At 47.6% G+C, this 25,330-nt stretch overlaps 9 protein-coding genes across 9 annotated transcripts; 4 read left to right on the top strand and 5 right to left on the bottom strand.

Moving 5' to 3' along the window:
* Positions 1 to 27: 27 nt before the first annotated feature.
* N7503_003245 (HET-domain-containing protein) lies at positions 28 to 2,607 on the top strand (the record flags this gene model as incomplete). Its single annotated transcript, XM_057062792.1, has 1 exon — positions 28 to 2,607. One exon carries the CDS (start codon positions 28 to 30, stop codon positions 2,605 to 2,607), a length of 2,580 nt encoding a protein of 859 aa, XP_056923707.1.
* Positions 2,608 to 2,735: 128 nt separating this feature from the next.
* Positions 2,736 to 3,764, bottom strand: N7503_003244 (uncharacterized protein; the record flags this gene model as incomplete). The annotated part of the gene is made up of 1 exon (XM_057062791.1): positions 2,736 to 3,764. One exon carries the CDS (start codon positions 3,762 to 3,764, stop codon positions 2,736 to 2,738), a length of 1,029 nt encoding a protein of 342 aa, XP_056923706.1.
* Positions 3,765 to 4,359: 595 nt separating this feature from the next.
* Positions 4,360 to 5,505, bottom strand: N7503_003243 (aldo/keto reductase; the record flags this gene model as incomplete). The annotated part of the gene is made up of 6 exons (XM_057062790.1): positions 4,360 to 4,515; positions 4,572 to 4,941; positions 4,995 to 5,176; positions 5,238 to 5,295; positions 5,358 to 5,368; positions 5,434 to 5,505. 6 exons carry the CDS (start codon positions 5,503 to 5,505, stop codon positions 4,360 to 4,362), a joined length of 849 nt encoding a protein of 282 aa, XP_056923705.1.
* An 879-nt stretch (positions 5,506 to 6,384) lies between these two features.
* On the top strand, positions 6,385 to 7,754 carry N7503_003242 (putative translation factor pelota; the record flags this gene model as incomplete). The annotated part of the gene is made up of 3 exons (XM_057062789.1): positions 6,385 to 6,496; positions 6,561 to 7,049; positions 7,110 to 7,754. The coding sequence occupies exons 1-3, from the start codon at positions 6,419 to 6,421 to the stop codon at positions 7,752 to 7,754; spliced, it is 1,212 nt and encodes a 403-aa protein (XP_056923704.1). The 5' UTR covers positions 6,385 to 6,418.
* An 844-nt stretch (positions 7,755 to 8,598) lies between these two features.
* Positions 8,599 to 9,959, bottom strand: N7503_003241 (uncharacterized protein; the record flags this gene model as incomplete). Its single annotated transcript, XM_057062788.1, has 4 exons — positions 8,599 to 8,793; positions 8,907 to 8,972; positions 9,062 to 9,787; positions 9,876 to 9,959. The coding sequence occupies 4 exons, from the start codon at positions 9,957 to 9,959 to the stop codon at positions 8,599 to 8,601; spliced, it is 1,071 nt and encodes a 356-aa protein (XP_056923703.1).
* A 2,245-nt stretch (positions 9,960 to 12,204) lies between these two features.
* On the bottom strand, positions 12,205 to 13,315 carry N7503_003240 (ER lumen protein-retaining receptor; the record flags this gene model as incomplete). Its single annotated transcript, XM_057062787.1, has 3 exons — positions 12,205 to 12,792; positions 12,849 to 13,150; positions 13,219 to 13,315. 3 exons carry the CDS (start codon positions 13,313 to 13,315, stop codon positions 12,205 to 12,207), a joined length of 987 nt encoding a protein of 328 aa, XP_056923702.1.
* Positions 13,316 to 14,660: 1,345 nt separating this feature from the next.
* On the bottom strand, positions 14,661 to 16,505 carry N7503_003239 (uncharacterized protein; the record flags this gene model as incomplete). The annotated part of the gene is made up of 2 exons (XM_057062786.1): positions 14,661 to 15,772; positions 15,827 to 16,505. 2 exons carry the CDS (start codon positions 16,503 to 16,505, stop codon positions 14,661 to 14,663), a joined length of 1,791 nt encoding a protein of 596 aa, XP_056923701.1.
* A 4,428-nt stretch (positions 16,506 to 20,933) lies between these two features.
* N7503_003238 (SANT/Myb-like DNA-binding domain-containing protein) lies at positions 20,934 to 22,221 on the top strand (the record flags this gene model as incomplete). The annotated part of the gene is made up of 6 exons (XM_057062785.1): positions 20,934 to 21,001; positions 21,445 to 21,808; positions 21,866 to 21,913; positions 21,966 to 21,998; positions 22,045 to 22,128; positions 22,180 to 22,221. 6 exons carry the CDS (start codon positions 20,934 to 20,936, stop codon positions 22,219 to 22,221), a joined length of 639 nt encoding a protein of 212 aa, XP_056923700.1.
* A 910-nt stretch (positions 22,222 to 23,131) lies between these two features.
* Positions 23,132 to 24,995, top strand: N7503_003237 (purine-cytosine permease family protein; the record flags this gene model as incomplete). The annotated part of the gene is made up of 6 exons (XM_057062784.1): positions 23,132 to 23,599; positions 23,653 to 23,803; positions 23,861 to 23,933; positions 23,988 to 24,101; positions 24,152 to 24,857; positions 24,912 to 24,995. The coding sequence occupies 6 exons, from the start codon at positions 23,132 to 23,134 to the stop codon at positions 24,993 to 24,995; spliced, it is 1,596 nt and encodes a 531-aa protein (XP_056923699.1).
* Positions 24,996 to 25,330: the final 335 nt, after the last annotated feature.

Raw genomic sequence — 25,330 nt, 5'->3', positions numbered from 1 at the left:
TCGTCAAAAGACCTACAAACTCAAATTATGCGCCTAGTTAACACAAGAGAGTCCGACTCGGGCAGCTTCAACATCGAAGAATTCACAGACTATAACGCTCCGCCATATGCTATCCTCTCCCACACTTGGGAGCAAGAGGAAGTCAGTCTGCAGGATATGCAAGGATATGGCGCGAAGAAAAAGAAAGGATTTGACAAAATCACACGATGTTGCGCTCTTGCTCTAGCCAGCGGGTTCAACTATGTCTGGATAGACACATGCTGCATCGATAAAGCAAGCAGCGCAGAACTCTCGGAAGCCATCAACTCGATGTACAGTTGGTATGAAGAAGCCGAAATATGCTATGCGTATCTTGCAGATGTACCATCTAAATGTGAATTCAAAAAGAGCAGATGGTTTACTAGAGGGTGGACCCTTCAGGAACTTATTGCTCCTGGAAACATTACGTTCTTTGATGAGAAATGGAAAGAGCTCGGGCATAAGAAAGACCTTCAACTTCAACGTATCGTGTCTGACTGTACCCGTATACCTATTGGTATTCTCTCTGGAGAGGATGATCTCGACACATTTAGTGTCGCTCAGAAAATGTCTTGGGCTGCAAAGAGAAAAACATCTAGAGTTGAAGATTGGGCCTATAGCCTTATGGGATTGTTTGGCGTCAACATGCCATTGATATATGGTGAACGAGAAACCTCTTTCATCAGGCTACAGGAAGAGATTATGCGTATATCGGATGATCATACCATTTTTGCCTGGCAACACAACGACCATCGGGCCGGGCTACTAGCCACCTCCCCAGCTGCATTCGCCAATTCTTATAATATCATCCAATCTAATCAGTTTGGCTCCGTTGGCAATCCTCCTACTATAAGTAGTAGGGGTATCTATTTGGAACTTCCCTTCTTAGGGATAAATTGCGGAGGGGTGGGACTCGCGATCCTCCAATGCAAAGATCAAACTGATAAAGACGACCTCAGGCTCATTGCTATTTATGTGAAAGATTTGTCCTTCACAATGGAACGCTTTATGAGAGTTAAGAGTGATACTTGGGAGGAAGTTATTCTTAAAAGATTTCGACCTTCCCAGTATCCAGTCAGAAGAATATGTATCCAAGTCAGTCGCATAACCCGGAAGATGAGGTGGACTCGAGAAAATCGGGATAATTATGCGGGCTTTTGGAGCCACGATGAGTTGTCTGAGTTGATGAACTTCGAAAACGCAACGGCCTTACCACAAGCCGCCGAAAACGGAGACGATGGACTTGTATGGCTTCTCTTGACACGAAGCGACGTCGACGTCGAAACAGAAGCAAAAGATGATTCTGGTCGCGCGGCGCTTTCTTTGGCGGCCCAGTACGGACATGAGGGTATCGTTAAGATGCTGCTTCAGAGGGGGGCTTTAGTCGATGCGAAAGATCGTGGCAATCAGACACCGCTATCATGGGCGGCCACAAATCAACATCATGGTATTGTTAAAATCTTACTTGAGAGGGGTGCTGCGGTCAAAAATGATAGAGCCTTCGAGCAGATGCTGTTGTGGGCCGTTAAAAATGGTTACGAGGCAATTATCTGGTCACTACTTAGCTGGGGTTTCGCTATCGATGAGAAAAGTCTTCTGTCATATCTATCATCTGCTGCTGCAAATGGGCATGAAAATGTCATTAAGGTTTTACTCGAGAAACACGATGGACCGCATGCCAGACGCCTCGAGTCACTTCTATTACATGCTGCTCGGTATGGACTTGAGGACATCTCTAAGCTGCTACTTGACAGAGGCATTGGTTTAAGAGCAAGGGATGCTGCTGATCAGACTCCCCTACATCGTGCTGCTATTGGTGGATTTGAAGCGATTGTTGTACTGCTTCTTGAAAGAGGCGCTGAAATAGACGCGAAAGATGAACATTCCTGGACTCCCCTACATCGTGCTGCTATTGGTGGATTTGAAGCGATTGCTAAACTGCTTCTTGAGAGAGGCGCTGAAATAGACGCGAAAGATAAATCTTCATGGACACCCCTGCATTTTGCTACTAAGGGGGGCAAGAGCACGACTGTCGAGATGCTACTTGGAAGAGGCGCTGATTTAGACGCACAAGATGAACAGTGTCGAACGCCTCTGCACATTGCTGCTCTGTATGGGCGTGAGAGGATTGCTAAGATGCTACTTGAAAGGGGCGCCGATTTAGAAGCGAAAGCTGAGCATTCTTGGACACCCCTACATATGGCAGTTGAGTGGGGGAAGAAACAGACTGTCGAATGGTTACTTGACAAAGGGGCTGATATAGAGGCAAAGACTGATAGAGTGAAGTACATGGCTCCATCAGATTGGGACCATTTTGAGACGCCCCTGAGCTTGGCTGCCTTGCGTGGGCACAGGAGGATTGTTCAGTTGCTACTTGAAAGAGGCGCTGAGGTCGACGCAGAAGTTGATGCGGAGGATTGCGATGGCTGGAGGCCGCTGTGGCAGAGAGTGAAAGTATCTCATCCAGAAATTGCTGAGCTCTTGCCCAGAGATGAGAATCAAAATCATCGCCCTCTATTGCGAAAGACGATTGAAAAAGGAGGTCAGGTATTTTCCAAGCTGCGTCATATAGGTGAGGGCCGCCTCTAGTAGATCCCAATTGGAGGACTCCCAAAGCAGATTCGTTCCACATGCCCAGTACCAAGACCTCATACTCCAAAACTCCAGATGCTGAATTAAAAATGGACATTATTCCGTGAGCAATATGCTGGTACTTTTCAAATGGGGGCCTGTCGAGGTTTCGAGCCCAATTGCATAAGTTCGCCAAATGAGTCACCACATCCTCGCGAAAAGATATCTTCTAAGTAGTCCGCCGTATCGTCGCGGAAGGAATCACTGAGCGAAGTTATGGTGCCCACGGTATTCTGCGGGGGTTCGTTCGAGATTGGTTGTAATAATGCAGAGGTTATGGATGGAGACTTTATTACGCGATGGCTCGCTTGTGTGGCTGCAGCCGCTTCGGCTTCTCTGAGGATGTCCTCGTCGTCGAATGCTGAGCAGTCGGAGAATTCATCATCATCATCAATTGTGTCTAGCGTCTCTTTGTTCTTCTCCAAGCCCATGTTATGGGTGTTGGGGTCCCTCGGAGTGGCTGCACCCTCGAGAATAGAAAGCTCTTGCTCCAATTCTTCGTCCAAGTCGTCAAAACAATCTGAGTCTGGCTCGGTGTCCCCGGCTTGGCTGTCGGCCTCCGTATTTCCATAATCATTGCGGGGTTCAGACTCTGCAATTACAGGCTGGGATTCATGCTCGGGCGCATCCTCTTGTGGAGATTCGTGTGAAAGTTCGTGAGGAGGTTCGTGAGGAGGTTCGAGTGGAGGCTCGGAAGTGGGTTCAGGTGTAGGCTCTGGCGTAGGCTCGTGTGTTGATTCAGGCGAAGATTGGGGGGAAGGCTCAGGTGTTGGTCCTTTAATGGGCTCTTCCGATGGAGATGGTCTCTTTGCACCGAAGAGGAATGTCGAGAGCAGAGGCTGACTAGCCGGGATCTTTCCTGCGGTGGGATCAGGCAAGCCCTGTCGTCTAGCCTCTTCGCGGGCCTTCGCGTCGGCGTCGGCTTTCTTCTTTTTGTTCGCAATACGCTTCTTATCCTTTTCGCGGAGCTCCTTCGCCTTTTTCTCTCGTTGTTCCTCGCGTTCAATGCGCTTCAGTTGCTCGGCGGTGAATCTGAACCGTTTGTCGCTGCGCTGGTATCGGCGTCTCACCGTGCTGGATTTCTCAAGGATGATTCGGGGCCGATCTGGTGGCATTTTGGAGGCAACCGTCGCGTGCGACTGCCTGGCATAATTCCACACATGGGGAACAGATGTGATTTATTGAAAGTCGTGCGTCATAGCCGTTGGTTGATTTCGAGGGGTTTTGTTGACGGCGATACGTTGTGCCGATGGTCAACAAATTTCCTAATTTGGCCGGTAACACCGCGTGTCTACTTGCCCACGCGTTGAATCAGAGACTGGGAAAAAATTTAATGTTATTGGCAACTATAGGTTCCACATCCATAATGGAGGATAGCTTCATCTAATATATGGTCTTGCATGCTAATAGTTTGATTTCAGCACCGAAGTATTTGATCGATTTCTCTGAAAGTCGCACTTGCTGCTTGCACCAGGATGCAAGGTTGAAACAACACCTGAAGTAAGCTCATCGTAGACAGTCCTTTCTTGGATCAAGGTCGGCCCAGAGGCAAGCCACATGGTACTCCATTCTGCATCTTCACGTTGCTTCATATTTTTGGAAAGCTTCACCTGCTTTTTTTCTCCTCTCTTTTTTTTTTTTTCTTTTCTTTCTTTTCTTTTCTTTTCTATTCATTTCTACTCATTTGTCCACCTTTATCTGGGGATCCATTTAGATCTTGCAGTCCCGGACAGGGTCCCAGCACACAGGCGCATACGAGTTTAGCTTCAGACTAGCCATGTCCTCCGCGGAAAGCACAAAGTCAAAGACCTGCGCATTCTCTTGAATACGCGAATCGGTCACCGACTTGGGCAAAGGCACATATCCCTAGATGACAAGGACATTAATTTTTTGCTTTCTCACCTAGATTCATAAGCACATACCTTCTGTAAGCTCCAGCGAACCAGGATTTGAGCAGGAGTCTTTCCGTGCTTCTGAGCAAGAGTCTGCAAAACAGTCTCCTTCATGCGCGTGGCTTGCACAAGGGGCGAGTATGCCTCAACAATGACATTGCGCTTCTGCAACCATTCGGCAACATCCTCGCGAGGGCACCAGGGGTGGATCTCATACTGGCCGACGGAAATCTGACCGCCACCGCCCGCCTGGATGTATGCCTCCAGCTCCTCCAGATGTTGGATGGCGAAGTTAGACACACCCAATGATCTGATTTTGCCAGCCTTCTGGGCTTCGACCAGAGCGCGCCAAGCACCCAAGCGGTCTTCTTTGCCACCGTAGGGTGCGTGGATCAACAAGCTAACTGGCGCATCAGTATTTTCGTCGCTATTGTGAGAGATGTAGAAGCATACAGGTCAATGTAGCCGAGATCGGCAGCCGCAATGCTCTCTTCAATAGCCTGCTTGGCTTTCTCGTAACCCATGCATGAGCGGGGAACTTTGCTAGTGTAGAAGATCTGGGATCGATCCAGTCCTGACTTGCGGATGGCCGAAGCGCTTTCTCTCTCATTGCCGTAGACTTTGGCACTATCCACCTAGACGAACAGTCAATACCAACGACCGGTGCTTGGTTAGCGGTTTTGAATAGTGACTTACATGACGGTATCCCAACTCGAGAGCTTTGAGCGTCACTCTCTCGGTGACATCTGAGGGTCTAGATTACCATATCAGTAAGTAACGAGCTCGGAAATATAACCCGGAATTGTGGAGTCATACGTCTGGTAGACCTAGAGTGAAGGAGCGATGTCAGAGATCCAGATCTTGAAAGCAACGAGTTGATAGAGACACATACACCAAAGCCGACCACGGGGATCTCATATCCCGACACCATCTTGCGGGTTGATTGAAGTGAGAGTCCAGCCATGTTGCAGATATGGTCCGAATTAAATTAGCAGTGGCGAAAGGTTCAGGTACTTGATAATAAAAAATCGAGCAGAAGTCCGATGGTTAAAGATGTTGAGAAGCCTCAGGAGTGAGTAAGTGTCTGTATTTTAAGAGTGTGAAGAAAGTAGATGGAGAGGAGAAGTTGAAGATTCACTGATTGATAACACGGACCACTTCGGTTCCATCATTTCCGCGCGTTTCCACGGCCGAGCTTTTGGGGAAATTAACGAAGTGGGGAGCGGGTTAAGCCGATGACTGGGGCTTTGGAATTAGAATTTTGCAGACTCTGTGACCCTGGAATTGCTAAAATTCCTGAATGGCCATAATTGATCTACCCAAATACCTACTTGGGAAGGTGAGTTCCGAGCCCACCAGTTGACCCGAGGTTCATGGGACTATTCCATCTCTTTGTCGAAAAGCGCGGGGCTAGATGAAGCCAATGGCATTTTAACTGGAAGCTTGGGGACTTTTATCGGCTTTTTTACATAATGATCCCACTATGGATTTGTTTGTTTGTGAATAAAAACTGTGGTTTCGGAGTAATAGTCAAGTTGATTCTGCTTCTCAATGACGTAGCCTGGCGGACGAGGAACGCATTCGAGGGCACAAATCAGGCATCTATGTATACACCATCATGTGCAACCTCAAATTGACCCCGAGGACCCAACCAAGATCTTGTTAAGGGCATAAAAAAAACAATTAAAGCTCTATATTTGCAAGAAGTTTCTGCTGAGTAAAGCTAATCAACATACATTCTATAGAGCAGCCTCACCATATTAGCGGTGACCAGTGGCAGTATTGTGCGGGGCAGCAAGACGCGATTCAGGATAATATTTCTTGACCTTGACGTATTTCAGATCATAAACAGTCCGAGTGAATTCCTCTCTACAACCATGCGTCTTGTGAAGAACAAGATCGAGCATGATGGCTCCGGCACTGTCACATTATTCCCGGAAGAGCCCGAAGATATGGTATGAGAATCTCAGCAACAATCTCATATATTAGCAGACACCAAGCTCATACATTCCAACTTAGTGGCACGCATACAACCTCATTCGACCCGGAGACCTTCTACGCGCAAGTGCTATCCGCCGAGTCACTACCACCCAAGATACCGGATCAACCTCATCCGCACGAGTACATCTAAACCTTGAGATCCGCGTGAAGAACCTTGATTTCGATCCTCAGAGCTCGCAGCTTCATGTTTCGGGACAAATTGTTAATGAGACGGCGCATACCAAGATCGGACAATTCCACACCCTTGATCTGGAGTTGAATCGCAATTTCACATTAGAAAAAGATGTCGGCTCAGATGGTGAGGGTGTTGGGTGGGACAGCATTGCGGTGGAGATGCTCAAGGATGCTGTCGATGAGGGCGGGAAACGTCGGGCAGAGGCCATCGCCGTTGTAATGCAAGAAGGACTGGCACATATCTGCTTCATTGGCCAATTCCAAACAATATTGAAGCAGAAAATAGAGATGTCTGTGCCGAGGAAACGACAGGGTGGAGGAGATCATGACAAAGTAAGTACTGGCAGTCTTGAGACTTTGGCTATCATTGGAGAGAAACCTAACATCAATTAGGGCATGGGAAAATTCTTCAAAGTCACACTCGAAACACTCCTCCGCCAAATGGAATTTAATACCAGCATTACTTCCGGCTCAAACAACGAGACCGTGAGACCTATTCTACTAGCTTCACCCGGGTTTGTTGCCACGGGATTCCACAAATACATTCAGGCAGAAGCATCTACAACACCCGCCCTTAGAAGACTACTCTCCAGCGTCGTGGTTGTGCATTCTGCATCAGGGTACACAAACTCTCTATCGGAGGTCCTCCAATCTCCCGCCGTGAAGACACTTTTGGCCGATACAAAGTACGCGCGTGAGACCAAGTTAATGGACGATTTCATGGATCAATTACGCAAGGAGACGAACAAAGCTACATACGGTCCACGCGAGGTCGAGTCAGCGGTGGACCAGGGCGCCGTCGGCCGTGGTGGTGGTGTGTTGATCGTGTCCAACCGCTTATTCAGATCGCAAAATATTGCGGAACGGAAACGATGGGTTGGACTCGTTGATCGGGTCCGGGATGTGGAAGGTGGTGAGGTCCGGATTCTCAGCTCCGATCACGAAAGTGGAAAGCGTCTGGAGGGACTTGGAGGTATCGCGGCGCTTTTAACATTCCCTGTCGGCGATGATGATTTCTATTCCGACGAGGAGGCCTAAACTGTCATCTATGAGGTTGAAAAATAGAACTTGATGAATATTATGAAAGTTTACTAGAGTCGCAAGACCCATACCCAAAATTCACGAATTGGACATTTCATCCGACCTTTTCCCCTCATCATACGATTCATAGCAGCCCAACTCAAGCCAAGCACTACCAACAAAATAGTCCGCCCTCAAATAGAACACTCATCAGCGCATGACCCAAACATAGATATATGCGACCAGACCTTAGCTACATAACATGCATCACCCCAAATTATGCAGTGTAACATCAAAAGCCCAAACGGTTTGAAGCGGCGGAATTCTAAATGAAGAAACACATGAGGCAAGTACGGACCCATATCAAGGAAAATAGTGACTAATGCATGGCCCCGATTCGTCCTAAATAGATGAAACACAATTCCCACCTTAAATATACTTAGAAACAAAATCCATGAATCTTATTCGTCGGGGGCTGAAACTCATCATTAGCTTAATGTACGCCGGGTGGGTCTGTTGTTCGGTAGATCGCTATGCATGATGTCGATTGTGTGGCAAGCTACTTGGCAAGTACAGAACTAAGGCCCTACTGAGGTAGGTAGTTGAGTATGTACGGCCAAATCCCATTTGCCGATATTTTGATGATATTCCTTGTTGAATGTATGGAATCAATACATGTTTCCGAAATCCGATAGAAGAGAAGTGCAAGTAAATGGCATAGTACAACGCTAATCCCATGCAATGATGCAATGCTAATATAGTCATGCCTGAGAACAAACATGTAAAGAAATGAAAATGCTTTATAAATGCTCAGAAATGTAAGGAACGTTTTGAAAGTTGGAAATGTAAGGAGATGCATGCATTATTCCGGTTCCAATGATTGAGGACGCGCTCGCTTTCTTGATCTTGGTATCACAGGTGGCGAACGAGGAGGATCGGTCATTGCTGAAGGTGAGGCAATGTCCATGTTTTGACGATAATCATTCGTCTCGATGAGACGTAATTGAACTTTGCATTGGTGGGGTGTATATTCTTTTGAAGCATTGAGTTCTTTCATCTAAAGTAAACATTAAAGATTAGTAACTATTCGAGACCAATGCCACACAAATAATGGAAACTAGATTCACAAATCCAGTTTACATTGGTCTGATACTAGACTCGGAGGCTTACCTTATCCGCAATAAACCGATACTTCTCCTTCTCCCACATCGCACTAGCCCTGATAAGAAGCTGGACCTACATTCACAATCAGCACGCGATCCACAAAAAACACACATCACCCTTCCTACCTCACGGCAGATCCGGAATTCGGTTCACGTACTCACATCGTGATCTTCCCAGCGTGCATTCCTTCTTTCACGCCGACGATTTTGACGCATCTGCAATCGCGGCTCCGAAGCATCCTTGTTGAATTTTTCTCGATACAATTCCCGAACAACCTTCCACGCCGTATTTTTCTCGCGCAATTCTTCTACAAATGCATCTTCCTCTTCGGCCTGTGGGTCCCGTCGTCCCCTTCCGGGGGCCCGGGGTCGGGGGTGCACCTGTGGTGGGGGCCGGGGGTTCAATCGCTCACGTTCCATACGCTCAATTCCCTGTGGGTGGGGCATGATATTGAGTGGTGTATCGCGGGAGGGTGTGTGAGACCTTGATTGAGATGGCGCGCGCCTCCTGCGTCTAGGTGCCAATCCTTGCGTGTGGATTTGCGCTTGAGGTTGCATTTGCGGCGACATGCTGGATGTATTGGTTGGCAGGCCATATTCGAGTTGTTGATAATCATCTGGAGCATAGATGTAGGATGTATTTAGATGTGCTGCTGAAGATACGGGGAAGTCGTTGGGGAATGGTGCGCTGATTCCTAGGCCTTGCGGAGCTATGGAATTGCCGACATATTGGTATTCTGGGACGTATTCTTGCGAGTGATGGCTCAATGCGGGACTCGGCCGGAACGAGCTGTCGGGGAGGCTGACTGGGGTCAGGAGTGCGGATGGGCCTATTGGCTCTGGGCAGTAGGGTGCGTTTACACCTAGAAAGGCGGCTTGAAATTCGGGCTAAAGATAGTACTGTCAGTTCTCGGAAACGTGGGTCTTAGTGGAGGTTATTGGCCCCGGGGGCCAATAGTAGACGGGGGCGACATACTGTTTCGACCCCGGCCCAGTTTGGTTCAACATCGTAGAAGGACGGTACCTCCTCTGGTGAGCAGCTGTCGTCATGGAAGGACATGATGCTCGCACGGTGGCCGGGTAGAACCATGTATGACTTCCAGAAGGTTGCACAACTGTAATTGATTGGAACCAGAAGCGATGGTGGCAAAGATTTGAAACACGGGGTTCTTCGTGCAGCAGATTCTGAACGTGGCGGTTGTTGAAGATTGATGGTTGGAAGCGGCTAGTAGATGAAACAAACAAGAAATGGCGTGCGGCAGCTTGTCAGAATATCGTCAAGAAGAGCTGAAGGAATGATTTCTTTATAGATGAAGGATCTGTCCAGGTACAGGTGGGGGTCGAAGGAATAAGATATAGAGTCAAAGACAACTCTCGCAAATGCATTGGAGAAAGCGATATCACAGCCTACACTGGAATGCCTTGCAAGGCAGGATGAACAAACGTTCTGGCGTGGTGAACTATAGGCTCAGAGTGCACAGAAAAGCAAGGACTAGTAACGCCGATGGCCGCTGTGCTGCATTAGAACCGCTCGGGGAGGAGATGTGTAGACACGTCGAGGGCCTATATTTAAGCGCCTACGGATGCAATGGTCCCGTTTTCTTGATATTCAACATTTTCGGCCCCCATCCTTCCACCCACACCCCCGAGAACAATGATTGCAGGATCTGCTGAAGAATGATCATAGGGCCAAATCGAGAAGTCTTCAACGGGTAAAGGATCTTAGAGCAAGGGGGGGAAAACAACATCATAGGAAATCAAAATAGAACAAAACACCCAAGGGTCTGGAAATGGGTCAAAAAGGATGGGCTAAGGCAAAGGGCCGAAATCTACGGGATTTGCCTGCATTATTGGGGCTGAGAATCTAGTGACCTCAAATTGGGCCTAGTGCATTTAGTGCATGTCAATTCGTCTATCCATGTGTTCTGCAGGGATTCGCACTGATATACTTAACTCGCCTTTCGCCCCCGCTCTGCACAATTCCTAGCTCCAGCGGGATTTATCCTTAAATCCAGAATTCATTACTTAAACCTAAAATGGTCGAGGCTGAATCTTTTACTAATTAATTTGGAATCCGCCTTGGAGACCTGGATCTAAGAATCATAGGATGATACCCTAATACACAACTCCCTACCAAGCCAACAAACCTAGGTCTCCTTGCTGTCAGTCTCCACCTTTAATACTGGAAAATGAAAATTAGAAGGCCAAACACGAATGGGGCCCATGTCCATCTAGGTCTTGCCGAGGAAAGAAAAGAAAAGAAAGGAGAAAAAAGCAATTGGGGCTAATGGAAAGGGAGTTTGTCACCGGCGGCTCTTGACTGGCCGGATGCAAACCGGGGTCCGTGAGGCTGAAAGGCTACCCGCGCGCCGCAGTGGCTTTTGCTCCGGAGAATTCTTGACCCATGGTTAAGCGCCCAGCAGGGGACCCTGGCCTTGATATGCTTTTCCCGAATCTTCTTTGACACCGTGCACTGCCCTTTAGCCGCAAGGCGGATTATTTGGGCCATGTTATCCTGTTCGGGGCGTGGGCTTGGCTTGGCATCTTACCCGAACCCCACACTAAGCTCCCTGGTCCTACGCGGTCAGGCTATTAAGCGCCCGAGATCTGACCTGTAGTGGAGAGTTCAGGTGAGGTGTTTATGACGAGTTCAAATGAGGGGAAGATTGTTGGAAAGGGTGGTGTGAAAAGTGTCAATACCTGACTGGATTGACGCTTGATTTTGCTGTGGAGTGCAGCTCTACTCTGTAGCCCCGACGTAGTACGTAGACTACGGAGGAAAATTTCCAAGTACGGTAACCCCAGGCGATCTGGGGGCCTCATGGCTAGCCCTGCAGTGCCGCAGTGCTGCAGGCACATTAGCGTGGTTGGAAAGGGGCTCTTTTCTTGATAAACCCGTCAATATGCGAGAGAATGTGCCGCAAATCAATGGGGCTGACGAGGTTCTCGACCTCCCACTCTCTACAAAGCCCGATTGGCGGCATCTAAAGTAGTCCGAAGCATCGGCGAAACCCGATAGGCGTATAAATGATGTTCGTTATTAGCTTGACGTGTAAGGCAGCCAGACTTGGGGGCCTTGTCTAAATGAATGGTTTATACGATACTATTTGTGATTGTGCCTTGCGAATCTGCATTGATAGACGAACCCGCTCCCGAAATATAGAAAATAAACCTAAAAGATATGCACGCTTCTTAACATCGAAAAGCCCAGTGATAGGGTTTGCCCTTGTACATCAATATCCTCCTATCATGATCCTCTAACTTGTGATATATCAAGCGAAGATGTTACATGACTATCATGTGTATCATGCGGTGGTTTGGTGACGCGGACTAGAAAGATCATGGTCATCCTCGTCGGAACCCTCGTCCCCCAAAACTCCCGCGAAATCGTCAGGGTCTTGAATATCCCCATGCGCCTGGTGATGATCAAGCGTGTCATCCGCAGCAATGGAGACACCACGGGCGCCCCACCGGTTGTTACTGGCTCGATTTTCATCCCCCTCCGCATCCTCTCGGAGACCCTGCTCCTCATCGCTAGAGCCGCGCACTCCTCGAAGGTTGAGAACACGGTTCACCAGCCAACTCTTGCGAAGGTCCTCCGAATCAACCACTCCGCCGTTGCGAAGCTTCACTCGCTGGCGCGAGTAATAAACCCACGCAAAGTCGACATAGAAAGCAGTCTGTACAAGTCCGAAAACAAGCGCAATCGGATCCCAGCTCGGCGGATTGCTGAAACCACGGACAAGCCAGTTCACAATGTAGAATGCCCGGTAAGACCCCAAAGCAGCGAGGTAGTAGGAATCAATCACGGTTGGAACGGTGGTTTGGCGCAAGAGTAGTAATTGTGGCAGTACGCAAACCGATTCGAGAATGATAGAGAAAGACCAGCAGAGCTGTCCTCGACTATTAGCATCTTATAGCGAAAGTAAAAGATCCAGATCTGTCTTACCTCAAGGAACCAAGTCGTTGGGAAACCCCCCTCCAGTACAGCAATCGCAATCGGCGCCAGCACCAGCGATCCAGCCACTGAGTAAATTCCAAGCTTCCATGCTCGCTCTGTTTCTCGTGTTCGAGGAAAGACCTTCATCATGATAAACACAAGGTAGAAAGAGGAGCTTAGGTAAAAGAGCTTAAAGAGGATATTCCACAGTGACGCTCCATACCCAAAAGCCCATGACGATGGTTTGAGTATATCCAGGTATCGAGCCACGAACACGAGCCCATAGAGACCCTGGGTGAGGAGCGAAACGCCTACCAAGAAGCCAGGTGTTAGAAAAGATGGTTGCAGAATTCCTGCTCTGAATGTCTAGGTCACATACCCTCAGCACTTTTGTTACGGTGGATTGCCCAGATCAGGATACATATCGAAGCTAGGTGGGATATGTCCGCCAGATAGCGAAACACGGTCCACCCCATGGCTGGTAGAATGGGTTGGTTGCGGGGTGAAAAGTGGAGTTGGTTTGACGCGTCGGTCAACGAAGATGGGTAAGATGATTGTGCCTTATCTCAAAGCGTTCGTAAGGAAGTTATTGCAGTTAAAGAAGTAGTGTTCACGAAAGCTGCACTTTCCCCCTACCTGCACTGGAGCCTTGCATGGGGAAGGAAGCTGAGCTCCCTTATCAGCGATCCGAGCTTGGGCCGCGTGTCCTCACGTGATGTATGACATCAATAAGCTGGGGCTATCAGATCACATGATGCTGTACGAGCATCGAGTCGTGCTTTGGCTTGTATCGAGATTGCTGCCTCGAAATACAGTATCTTCTTAGCACTTAAGCAAACTGCTTTTTGATTGTTCCTGTCTTGGATAAGAGCATTGTATACAAATATTCCCAATTGGCCAATCACGACATCTTCTCACGAATCTCATCGAACCTAACCAGATATCGCAATCAGCGATTTGATTTGAGGAGCTCACTAGTCGAACACCACGAATCAGTCGGACACCACATCATTTCTATATTTGGTATGGCGCAGTAATTGTAATTCATAAAAAAAATGCTATCTCGAATACTCAAGGATATCGCACCACCTTCGCTTAATCCACCTCAATATACGAGATCACGCTTCATCAGAGTCATGATATAAGTAAGCTTAGTGGGTATCAGTCTTTGATCACCTTCACATTCCAGCGTAGTCCACAGAATAAAGTGAGCAAGTAGGTACTTGGACATGTACTCAAAAATACTACTCTTCGATTACATCTACTACGCTATCCCTACTGTGGTTAGCGGTGGTGTTCTTCTGAAATCGTGGTGTTCTTCTTGCAAGCTCCTTGATTGAGAGAGAATGGATTCTGTGACGATCCCAAATGCAGTTTTCGGAGACCCCCACCCCAATATTTATTTTGAGCTACATCGGCTGCTGTTTTGAGTTGCAATAAATCCATCAACCACCTCTATGAACATGGATGCACATATTGTTAGGCTTTTCTTGGCCCAGGGCTATGGTAAAGATGGCGAAATGTGGGTATCCCCCAACACCTGTTACAGAAATTCTCGCATATGTAACTGGGAGCAATTTGCAAGACATCTGGAGCTACATGCTTTCCTTTGCAATGACTGATTGAATTCTCAAATGGTAGTTTCTCCTTGCAAATCCAAATTATTCAAATTTATGCTCTCTCAATGTCAACACAGGCTGCCCAAATTCTGCGCGTTTCAGCTTGGCAAAAAGAACGCTACAAAAAATTGAAACCCCCATCCACTCATTAACTACTTTGCAATTTTGCCATATTCCCATCATCAGCTTCAGGTGTTTGTACCTAAACTCTTGCGAGATCATCATACATCTCCTCCTTTGGCAGCTTGTAGTTCTGGTCACTCATTTCTTCTTTGGGGAGCTTGTAGTTCTTCTCATCATGCATTTCCTCCTTCCAGAACTTGTAGCTTTCTATGAGATCGTCATCCATCTCTGTCTTTGGCAGCTTGCAATCCTTTTCATCACTCACTTCCCGTACTAGAAACTTGTAATCCTCTGCTAAGCCATCATTCGATTCCGCCTTTGAAAGCTGATGGTCTTCGGTAGGATCATCATCTGTGGAACCCTTCAAATCCTGTCCCCGCAAAGCATTGCTCTGACCATTTTTTTGTTTTCCCCGCACGTTGGCGATATCAAGGCTATCGAGATGGGAATTTGGATTCTGAAGTCGAATTTTTTGCACGATAGCCTCGTTAGACAAGCCTTGTTGAACCTGCTGAATGATGTATGCTTTGTTCGTATCTTGCTCAAGTTGACGCCTTTTTGCAGAGATTACCGGCGATGAAGGTCCAAGGCTAGGAAGATCATCATCTGTAGCACCCTTTTGAAGCTGTATCCACAGCTCAGATTTATGCTTCTGTTTGATAGCATGCCGCACGTATTTGATATCCGCACGATCGAGACAGGTTTTAGGATCCTGCAGTTGAATTTGCTGCAAAGTTTCATTATTATCGAATCCTTCTTGAATCATCTGGTAGATCAATGCTGCCTTTCTCTTTCGCTCAAGCCTATGCTGGCTTGGAAGGGCTCTCGGTGGCAAAGGCTCATGGCTATGTCTTGCACTCGAAATTTTAACAATGCGCCAGCTGTTCAGACAGTTCATAATAATGGCACCGAAGGTGCAGGTGCTGGTCTTCTTGGCTCTGATTGACTCCCGCGAGCCATCTTTCTTCACCCGGTCATATTCCTTCATTTCCAGGAGGTCGCATCCAAGATGCACGTATTCCGGTAGACTGGTGCGATACGGCCCCTTGTAATATGTGGCACCATATCCCTGACGATGAACGAAGCCAAGGATCGCCTCGTACGCTTCCTCCAGAGAGTTCCAGGCTTGATGAACGGGAAGATCCACCGTATTTGATGGGACAGGGGCAATATGGTTGACGTCAGCCGATCCTGCAGTGATGAGTCTATATTAGCATTATATGTCTTTGCGGATGGCATACATACCTTCATCATCAAGGATCTCATTAATCTTTCTTTTGGTAGCCCTCCTTGGAGCCTTCTCCTTAGTCTCTTTAATTGCCTCTCTGGTAGCCTCTTTGAATTCCTCTTTGAGCTCTTCTTTGAAGATCTTTTTGGTCTCCTCTTTGATCTCCTCTATAATAGCTTCTTTGCCAGTACTGTCAGAACTGATATCAAAGCTGTTGACATTCGATTTTGGAGGCGAGTGGGGGGTGGTATGAGTGGAGATTATCATCTCCTCTTTGGAATCCACGTGGGAGCTGTCTTCAATTTTCTCTTTGATGGACTCTTCATTTTCGCATTTCAGAACCCCACGCTCAATACTGTCGACAGTAGTATCCAATTGGCCAGCTTTTGGGCTTGGGAGCAGCATTTCAGCGGAGTGTGGGGTGGTAAGGGTGTACATGGGTATCTCATTGAGCCCGTTTTGTACTTCTTCTTTGGTCTCCGTTTTGATGGTCTCCTGAATCTCTATCTTCAAAGCCTCATGATTAATATTATTGATAGTAGGATCCAAGCAGTGATTTTTCGTGTCTGGGAGCGTCATTTCAGGCGAGTGGGGGATCGACTGGGTGGACATGAAGATGAGGATGAGGATGATAAAAGTAAGAGAAGGAATGCATGGATAGCTGATGGATTTGCCCTTGAGAAATATAGCAGACATTTTGATTGACTAGTCTATACTGATCGGGTGATCCGCTATTCAAACACTCATTTGGTAGTGTCAAACGGACCTTGATTTGCAAATTCGTCATTATCTTAGGCAACAAACACCGTGAGACAATCAACTTGAACTCATGGGTCTCGGTATGACCAATAAAAATTGGTTTATTCCAGGTTCTCAGTGGAAATATAGCGCCAGGTCCCTATTAAGCTTTCTGTGAAATAATAATGAAGGTTGACCGTATCTGAGAGCGGATATTCAACAAGCCTGAGTTTAATTCCTGATTGGAGGCTCCTGTTAGAGAACTTTTCGAGCATCTCGAATGAGGACTATTATATTTTGCTTGCTAGAAAAAACATCACCTACACAAGGACATCTCCCGAGCCGAGGGTTGAGATCTTTTAGCCTCAGCTTCACCTAACAGAAGCTTTTGTCAAAATCAACATCAGCTATTCGGAATCTTATTCTTATCGAACGAATCTTTCGACTCCAGTTCAAGTTTGCCCTGCTGATCCCGAGGCTATACAGCTAACAGGTTATATTAAAATTCCTGTAAGTACCTTACCAACAGTTATCAGCTCTGAAGCTCCTAAGAAACAACACAGAAGCATTCCTCATATCATGCTGAGATTCCACTTCTCTCATTGAAGACTCCGCTCGGAAATCACGGCTATGTATCAGCTATCGGCAACAAACGAGAATCGAACTATCTAATACTAGTCACGAAATCAGATATGTAGCTGCCATAGCTTTCAACGTCTCAGCAATTACTAGAGTATTTCTGTGTCAAAAGCTCACTCGCTGTGGGTCGAGAACAACCTTGCTCTTCTATAAGAGACAGCCGTATACACAGGTGGCCAACAAATGCACAGAGTGATAGGCTATGAATATAGATCTAGGTTTCTCAACTTTTCGATCGCAGTGCGGAGTTTCCGGGATTCGCTGAGTACATCATCTAATTTACTAGCCCAATGTCGCTAGTATACGTGTGGATTCATATAACCAAGTCCATGCACATGACCAAGTTCAAATGTGACTGCAGGTGGTGGCTCCTTATTATAATGGAGGTTCTTACTCTACTGGAGCCGCCTTGGATGATGCACGTTCCGTACGTGAGTCTGGCTTTTTCAAGACTGGCTCATCAGGGCTGCATATTTGCGCTAAGCGCGCCGCCAAGATCAATCAACGACCTCGCAATCATCATGACCTCATTATATTTTTAGCTATGGCATTCACATGTGCACTTACTCAGCATAGAAGACCCTAGCCATTTGATTTGCCTATGTAGGTCTTTCAAGGCTATTCTAGAGTACCTGTAAAACGGTCATGAGCCTCACTCCAGTTTGATTTTGATCGTATCCCACCTTGTCCTGGGTGCTTTAGTAAACAAGATTATTGACTTTGGGCTTGGCTTTGAGAAAGGTCGACGGTTGCACATGTCAATATAAGCCGCATGTGGAGGGCCTCGAGAACACCCGAGCCAATGAGCTGTGATAGACCTCGTGGTACACGGCAGATAAGCAGGCGTCATCTTAATCCCGCATCCATAATATCCGAATGGATATCATACTACGCAAGGGACTATAACCCTGATACGTTCGGCCCAAGCCCAGCATCGTCTTCAGATACACAGCCTTAGGAGGTGATATCTATGCAGTTTTTTCATTATGCTGTTGGTAAGTCGTGAGTTTTCTGCGCTATGTATCCGGTCCCTAAGCTCGTTGGTTCTTCTTTCATCGTTGATCTCGTCATCTGGGGCCTTACCAACAACTTCTCCAAAAGAAATGATGAATAGACCGTCGACTCGGGTGTCAGATCACAATTACCTCAGGTCACTAGCACAGTCTGCTCTCGACGCCGCACAGAACATTGCCGCCGGGCGGCAAAAAGGTAGTACCTTGGAATCCCTGGAATACCATCATGCTTGGAGACTTCAACCTATATTCAATCGTTCTTTGTCTGCAAACATTGGCTTCCCGAGCCCCTTCCACTCTGGCACTGGCAGCGAGAACTCGACATGACGTTTTGTTAACGACCCATATTGATCAGAATAGTTACATCCATCGTTCAGTACATTGAGTCAGTCCATACCTTGCAAGCATCCCAGTCATTCTCGACATACCACGCTAGTGTCCGATCATTCTAATAAGCAACAGGGATTCTCGCTAGCCTAAATCTCGGGGACTGGTATCATATCCATGAATGGGGATCAGTCTATCAGCGACTACTTGTGGATCTCCCTCATCCATTGTTCACCCTCAAGCGAATGATCTTCTCATTCACATCATACAGATACTGGGATTGAGGTACTGGTGCCGACTCCACGACGGACTCACCCCTTTTTGACCGCAGAACATATTGCTCTCCGGTAATGAAGTCTACATCCCAAAATAACGAGGCCTGCGAGTTACCCTCAGTAGCTACGTGCCTGCTTTTCCTTTTCCAGACACAGTGCTCGTATCTAGTTTATGTGACTGAACTAGCTTCGCGAGATACCCTTATGACCTCCATCTAATCCCCCACAGCCAAACATCTGGCACTTCGAAACATCGCTCCAAGGGATTCCGAGGTGGCTCAATCAAGCTTCACGACGATGGACATCATGTTATGGGCGGACATCTGGGGAACGATGCGAACAGAATTCAGGCTTGAAATCAATTTTGGATTTGGCATCACGATAGCATGATCGATCGGCTTGGTCAATCTGACAAATTTGGGGTTTGATGAATTGACAGTATGCGAATGTCGGGACTAAGACGTATGTGAATAAACCTGCTTCGTCAAAGGTCACACTAGGGATGGTGAGTATTGGGCTGAGAATCCAGATGAAGGGTCCTATGAGTGCGACTGACGTTTTTTGTTATATTTACCTGTGATATTGGGCGTTGACCAACTAAGGTGAATATTGATGGGTTATAATCTCAAGTTTCGTTTTTTGGTTGAAGGGACAGTATACTGTACATATATCAATTGCGTGCCTACTCCACTTCCGTATTTCTTAGTTTATTAAGAGCCTATAGCGAACCTGGACAGTCTCGACGATCCATGTTCGTTAAATCGAGAGGATGTAGATGTCGCACGATGCAGTCAATATCAATCAATTTAACCAATCAATGATCTCCGAAAACAGATGACCTATCAAAATATTCTAATTTTTCCTATTTCCACATCGACGACCCAAATTCGGCTATATCAGAATCGATCGATAAGGTGCTTTTTCTGGTTGAAGAAGTATAGTCGGGGGCAGAATCCAACCCGGCCGTATCTCCACCCAGAACTTCTCTTTCTGCAGAGGGCAAGCCACATTGTTTCGAGCAGACGCAGGATCCTGGATTGCATTCCCCATGTCTGCAGCGTGGGCCCCGGGGACACGGGCCGTTGATTGGCACAAGGGGTGAAATTGCATTGCATCCTGTTAACCACCTCCAATGGTGATCGAGCACTGCGTACGAGAGCATGTGTGCAGCCGTAAAGAATAGGAACAGCTATCTGTCTAATGGATACATACCCGAACCTTGTTCTTTGTTTTATTTTGGTCGCTTATAAAGATTTGGGGACCAATGGATCCCATTATCACATATAGCGGAGGTCGCATGCAAGTCAGAAGCACAAAAGAGGGGGAATAGAGCGATTACGCTGGCTGCACCCTCTAACCCTCTTGTGGCTTGAAACTAGGCCGCCAAGGATCGGGTTAGGCGGAGGGCCCAGAAGTTGAAACGAAGCCATTTTTCGATTATTATTTGCGAAGTAAATAGGATAAGAAGAAGCACGTCTTAGGCCGCTCTAGGTCAGGGCATGTCATCCTCGCACGGGTGTGAGCGTTTGCCGGGTCACCGGATTCTGGAATAGACCACTCGCAGGTCTGTTCGGCCCAAATGTCTCATGGGGGAGCCGGGACGTGTCGATTCCTGCTTTCTGCAGTGTCCATGGTCGAATTGGAGGGCTGCACGAGCCATCTGTGACAGGGTCCCCGGGAGATCGGTTCCTCGATGAAGTGGAATGCACCGGATGTTCTAATTCGAATATAGAGAGGAGAAAGAGACATGGAGAAGGTTGAGAGTAACAAAGTCTAAACCAAACACTCTAAACATGTCCACGTTCTGGATCTCTCCCCCATCAAACTCAATGACATCTAATTCAATGATCAAAATGATATTACAAATTCGCATATAGATATAGACAGAGAAATAAAATCAGAACTAGAATCAAAAAGCAGCTAAAACATTAAGAAAAATGAATAAAACCGATACAGCATTAAAAAAGTGGGTGTTGTTGTGCTGTTTATGATTACCGTTATGAGGTGCCTCCATCCCCGCTCACGCTCTTTCTCCCTCTCACTCTTCCTTCTCTCCTCTTCAACCTTTGTAACTTTCTCTCTCCCTTCCTCCATCCACTACATATTCATTACTCCTCCTACACACCTTCCACATGTTCTCCCCATATTCAGAGGAATTCGAGGTTCCCGAATCCACTCTGAGACCATGCGACTTTGATCTGTGAGCTCCCTCTCCTTTGTCGCGACTCCACTCCCCTCCCCCCATCTCATCCCACGACCCTATCCCCCACAGGAGCGAATCGCTCGGGGTTCCTTCCCTTCCCTCCCGGTTCCCTTCTTGTCCCGATCTGGTTCTGCCTAGGATGCGCCTGTGTCATCGTCTTTTAGTGTAACAAGCGCCCACTTCCACTTTCCTAGAAGTTGACCATGGCGCGCCTGTAGCAGTTCTGCTAACCCCCCGATGCCGCTTTATTGCTTGTACAGATGATTTGGCGTGTGATTGAGATCGTGTGCCCTTCACCATGTCGTAAGTCCCTCGTCTATGATCTCCGTTCACGCGGCTGGGAGACTTCGGATGGTTCGCGTTGTGGTGTTGTTTGCCTGGCCTTGTTTTGCTATTTCTGTGTTTTACCATTTCGTTGCGACTGACCTCGATTTTGTTAGTTCACCCCCAACGTCCAAGAGAATTAAGACGTCGGCGACCACCAGCGCTCCGTCACATCTTCTCGCCCAACAACAAATCCACCCGTTTCACCGAGTGCCCACGTTCGAAGGTATTCCTATTCCGACTGCGCCGATTCCCCAACAGACACCATCACGCAAACGCCCATCATCCCCGACCGCAAGCTCGTCCGCCATGATGGCTGGACAAATGAATCCCGGCGGGATCGAAGATCCTGGGTCCCTCCCCGCGCCTGAGCCTGTCCCGAAGAAGAAGGGTCGCACCAATACCCCATGGACCGCTGAAGAGGAACAACGACTGAAGACAATGCGCGATGCTGGCCGGAGCTGGAGCGAAATCGCCAAGGTGGGAACAGATGATCGTCGTGAAACAGACTTAATATCTAACCGGGCCTGATCGTAGACATTTCCTACTCGCACTGAAGGGAGTGTCAAGAAGCATTGGTACAAGGTATGTGGACTACGCGCGCAATGTTAGTGTCATCAATACTAATTGGAAGTAGGATATGCATTATGCCGAATTCGCCGAAGATGAGGTATGCGACTCGGCCGATCATCCCAATCCCTAACTAACCTCCCCAGTCCGTGAAACTCCGCGATGCGATCAAAGAATACGAGGCCAACAAGTGGAAGGTCATTGGCCAGAAAGTGGGCAAGCCCGCTAAGGTTCGTGAGATTCAACAGTCATAGTTTGCTATATACTGACGCGTCCGATAGGCCTGTGAGCAGTACGCCAAAGAGCATTTCAAGAATCTTTGAGCCGATTTCTCCATTTGATGACGACCCTGCTGACGAGTGACGAACCTATTCTAATTTCTTTGTTTTTTTTTCCCGCATCTCATGAATTTGGCATCCCTGACTCCTGGATTAAGCAATTCCATAGCGATGCAAAGTGTTTTCAAATGGCCGCTGGGGGTCTTTTGATACAAGGCAAGATGGAGTTGGTGATTCTGGTCGCGTTTCCGCGTCTTTTCTTATTTCCACGATTTTCTTTTCTATATGCTTGGGGCGTTTAACAGTGGTGCTAGTGGGGTGGCTTTTCCATTGGCCTGAATATTTACATGAAGGGAACATTCGATCAATTTGATCAAATATACAGTACTTTGGTACTATCTACATATAAACGATCCGCGGGCGGAGAACGGGAAACTACGCCGAGACCGCGGCCGATTTTTACTTTTCCCCGCGAGAGCACTTTCCCTCGTACCACTTACTGCTTTTTGCCTTTTGCATGCATCTGCAGTTTAATGCCCGAGCTTCTCTTCACCCCTTGACTCAGTAACTGGACATTGATTCTCCAGGTTGGTATCGCTTATCGCAATTGACCCCACCTCCACAATTAACAGCTTTGCTTCATAGTGACTCATGGGAAGCTGATAACGCCTCCAACCTCACTTCCCTGTTATAAATGCCCGAGTACACACCCCCACCTCTCTTATCAGGGACCCGGATATCATGAAGACAAGTAGTCTGGTTTTTATCTGATCAAGGTACACAGTGGTAAACCCACCTGCATGCAGACCGGTGTTCGGCGCAGCAAGTAATTGTCAGCGCCGTTCTGAGATTATACGGTTGAACTTGATCTGGATAATTCCAGCGAAAGAACTCATGCGCACACTATTCCCTCTGTCCGTACGATAAGGCAAGACTAACACCCATTCGAAGTAGTATGGCTCCCGAAAACGAAATCGCCACCGTCCAGGTGCGCTCGGAGAAAGACGAGACGATCCAACTCCCCACTCAAACTGTGGATGATAGCAAGAATATACATGATGCACCCTTCCCCGTCGATAACTCGGCTGGTCGCAGAAACCCCGTCGGTTCGCGCTTGGGCTCCCTGCTGAGAGCCTTCGAGCAGCAGCTCGTCGAGTATAACCTGGAGGCACGAGGTATTGAACGTGTTGCGCCGGAGGATCGCATGAAGAAGTTGTCATGGATGTCGTATCTGCAAGCATTCTTGCTGTGGGTTTCGATTAATCTGGCGGCCAACAATATCACGCTTGGAATGCTGGGGCCTGCAGTTTATGGCTTGAGTTTCACGGACTCGGCTCTGTGTGCTGTCTTTGGTGTTTTTACTGGTTCTCTGGTTGCCGCATGGGTAGCGACATGGGGACCTGTTTCGGGCATTCGGACTATGGTATGCTATACTACTATTTAGATCATGTGCGATTGGGACTAATCTTGAACTAGGCGTTTGGCCGATACTCGATGGGATGGTGGCCTAGTAAGATCATTGTTCTGTTGAACTTGATTCAAATGATCGGTTACTGCTTGGTCGACTGTGTTGTCGGAGGGCAAATCTTGTCTGCTGTTTCGCCCGGAGGCATGTCCGTTGCTGTCGGTATGGTAACCACCCTCTTTATATTATCTTGACACGACTTCTAACTGGCTTGGATAGGTATTGTCATCATTGCGGTTATCAGTTGGGTCGTAGCGACGTTTGGCATTCAAGGCTTCCATCACTATGAACGGTCAGTCACGATACTAGTACATCCATGTCGGGCTTCAAGCTAACTAGATGCCAGATATGCCTTCATCCCCCAGCTTATCGTCTTCTGTATTCTATTCGGTGTCTCATCCGTGAAGTTTGACTTGACTACCCCATCCACTGGCGATCCCGCCACAGTAACCGCGAACAGGTAAGCCATGTTCCCTGCAGCCCATTATTGAATCCATCTAACATCCAAAGACTATCCTTCTTCTCCATCTGCCTAAGCGCAGCAATCACCTACGCCCCACTAGCAGCAGACTTCTTCGTCTACTACCCCGAACACACCTCTCGCCTAACAATTTTCACCTTAACTCTAACAGGCCTCGTCCTCTCCTTCAGCTTCGCCCTCATCTCCGGAATCGGCCTGGGCTCAGGCATAACCGCCCACGCCGAATACGCCACAGCCTACGCAAAAGGCCAAGGCGCCCTAATCGTCGAAGGCTTCGGCCCTCTCCACGGCTTCGGCAAATTCTGCTCGGTAATCGTTGCACTAGGCCTAATCGCCAACACCGTCGCACCGACCTATTCGGCCGGAGTGGATTTCCAGATCCTAGGCCGCTACGCCGAGAGAGTCCCGCGCGTTATCTGGAACACTATCGGTGTGGTCATCTATATCGTCTGTGCACTTGTAGGAAGGGCTCACCTTTCTGAAATCTTCACCAACTTCCTCGCGTTGATGGGGTACTGGGTCGCTATTTGGTTTGCGATTTTGTTGGAGGAGTACTTGATCTTCCGAAGGAAGAGTGGATACCACTGGGCTGCGTGGCGGGATCCGAAGAAACTCCCTATTGGAGTTGCGGCTTTTGCAGCTTTCGTTGTTGGGTGGGTTGGTGCTATTCTGTGTATGTCTGAGGTTTGGTATATTGGGCCTATCGCGAAGTTGGTTGGTGATTACGGTGCTGATGTGCGTTGTCCCTGGTCTTTGATATCTCTGGGGCATTTGCTAACCTGGTTATAGATGGGTAACTATGTTGGCTTCACCTGGGCCTTGCTCGTGTATCCTCCTTTGAGATACTTGGAGCTGCGGTACGTGGGCCGTTGAATTTCACAATACGATTTCGTATTGTTTATGGACTTGGATCAACTCATGTCTTACGCCTAAAAATGCTTCATATTAGCTTCAACACTATATCTGTTTTGTATAGATACAACAAATAATTGCACATTGTTATCCGATCATTTACACAACACTACTAAATGGAATACTAGAAGTTAGGTGTTCATACACGCTGGAGCAACATTCAAATGATTTAGAAGATTTAGAAATTAGTCACACATCTCCAGGACCACTCTCATTTTCATCCACTAGAGAACTATTCTACAAAACAGAAAGATGCACAAGCCACGAAGACAGAAACAGAGACACGAATAAGACTT

The sequence above is a fragment of the Penicillium pulvis genome (genome assembly GCF_028828015.1).
Source record: "Penicillium pulvis strain IBT 33274 chromosome Unknown contig_1_segment0_segment0, whole genome shotgun sequence".
Taxonomy (NCBI): Eukaryota; Fungi; Ascomycota; class Eurotiomycetes; order Eurotiales; family Aspergillaceae; genus Penicillium; species Penicillium pulvis.
This window is presented reverse-complemented; position numbering and strand designations above follow the sequence as displayed.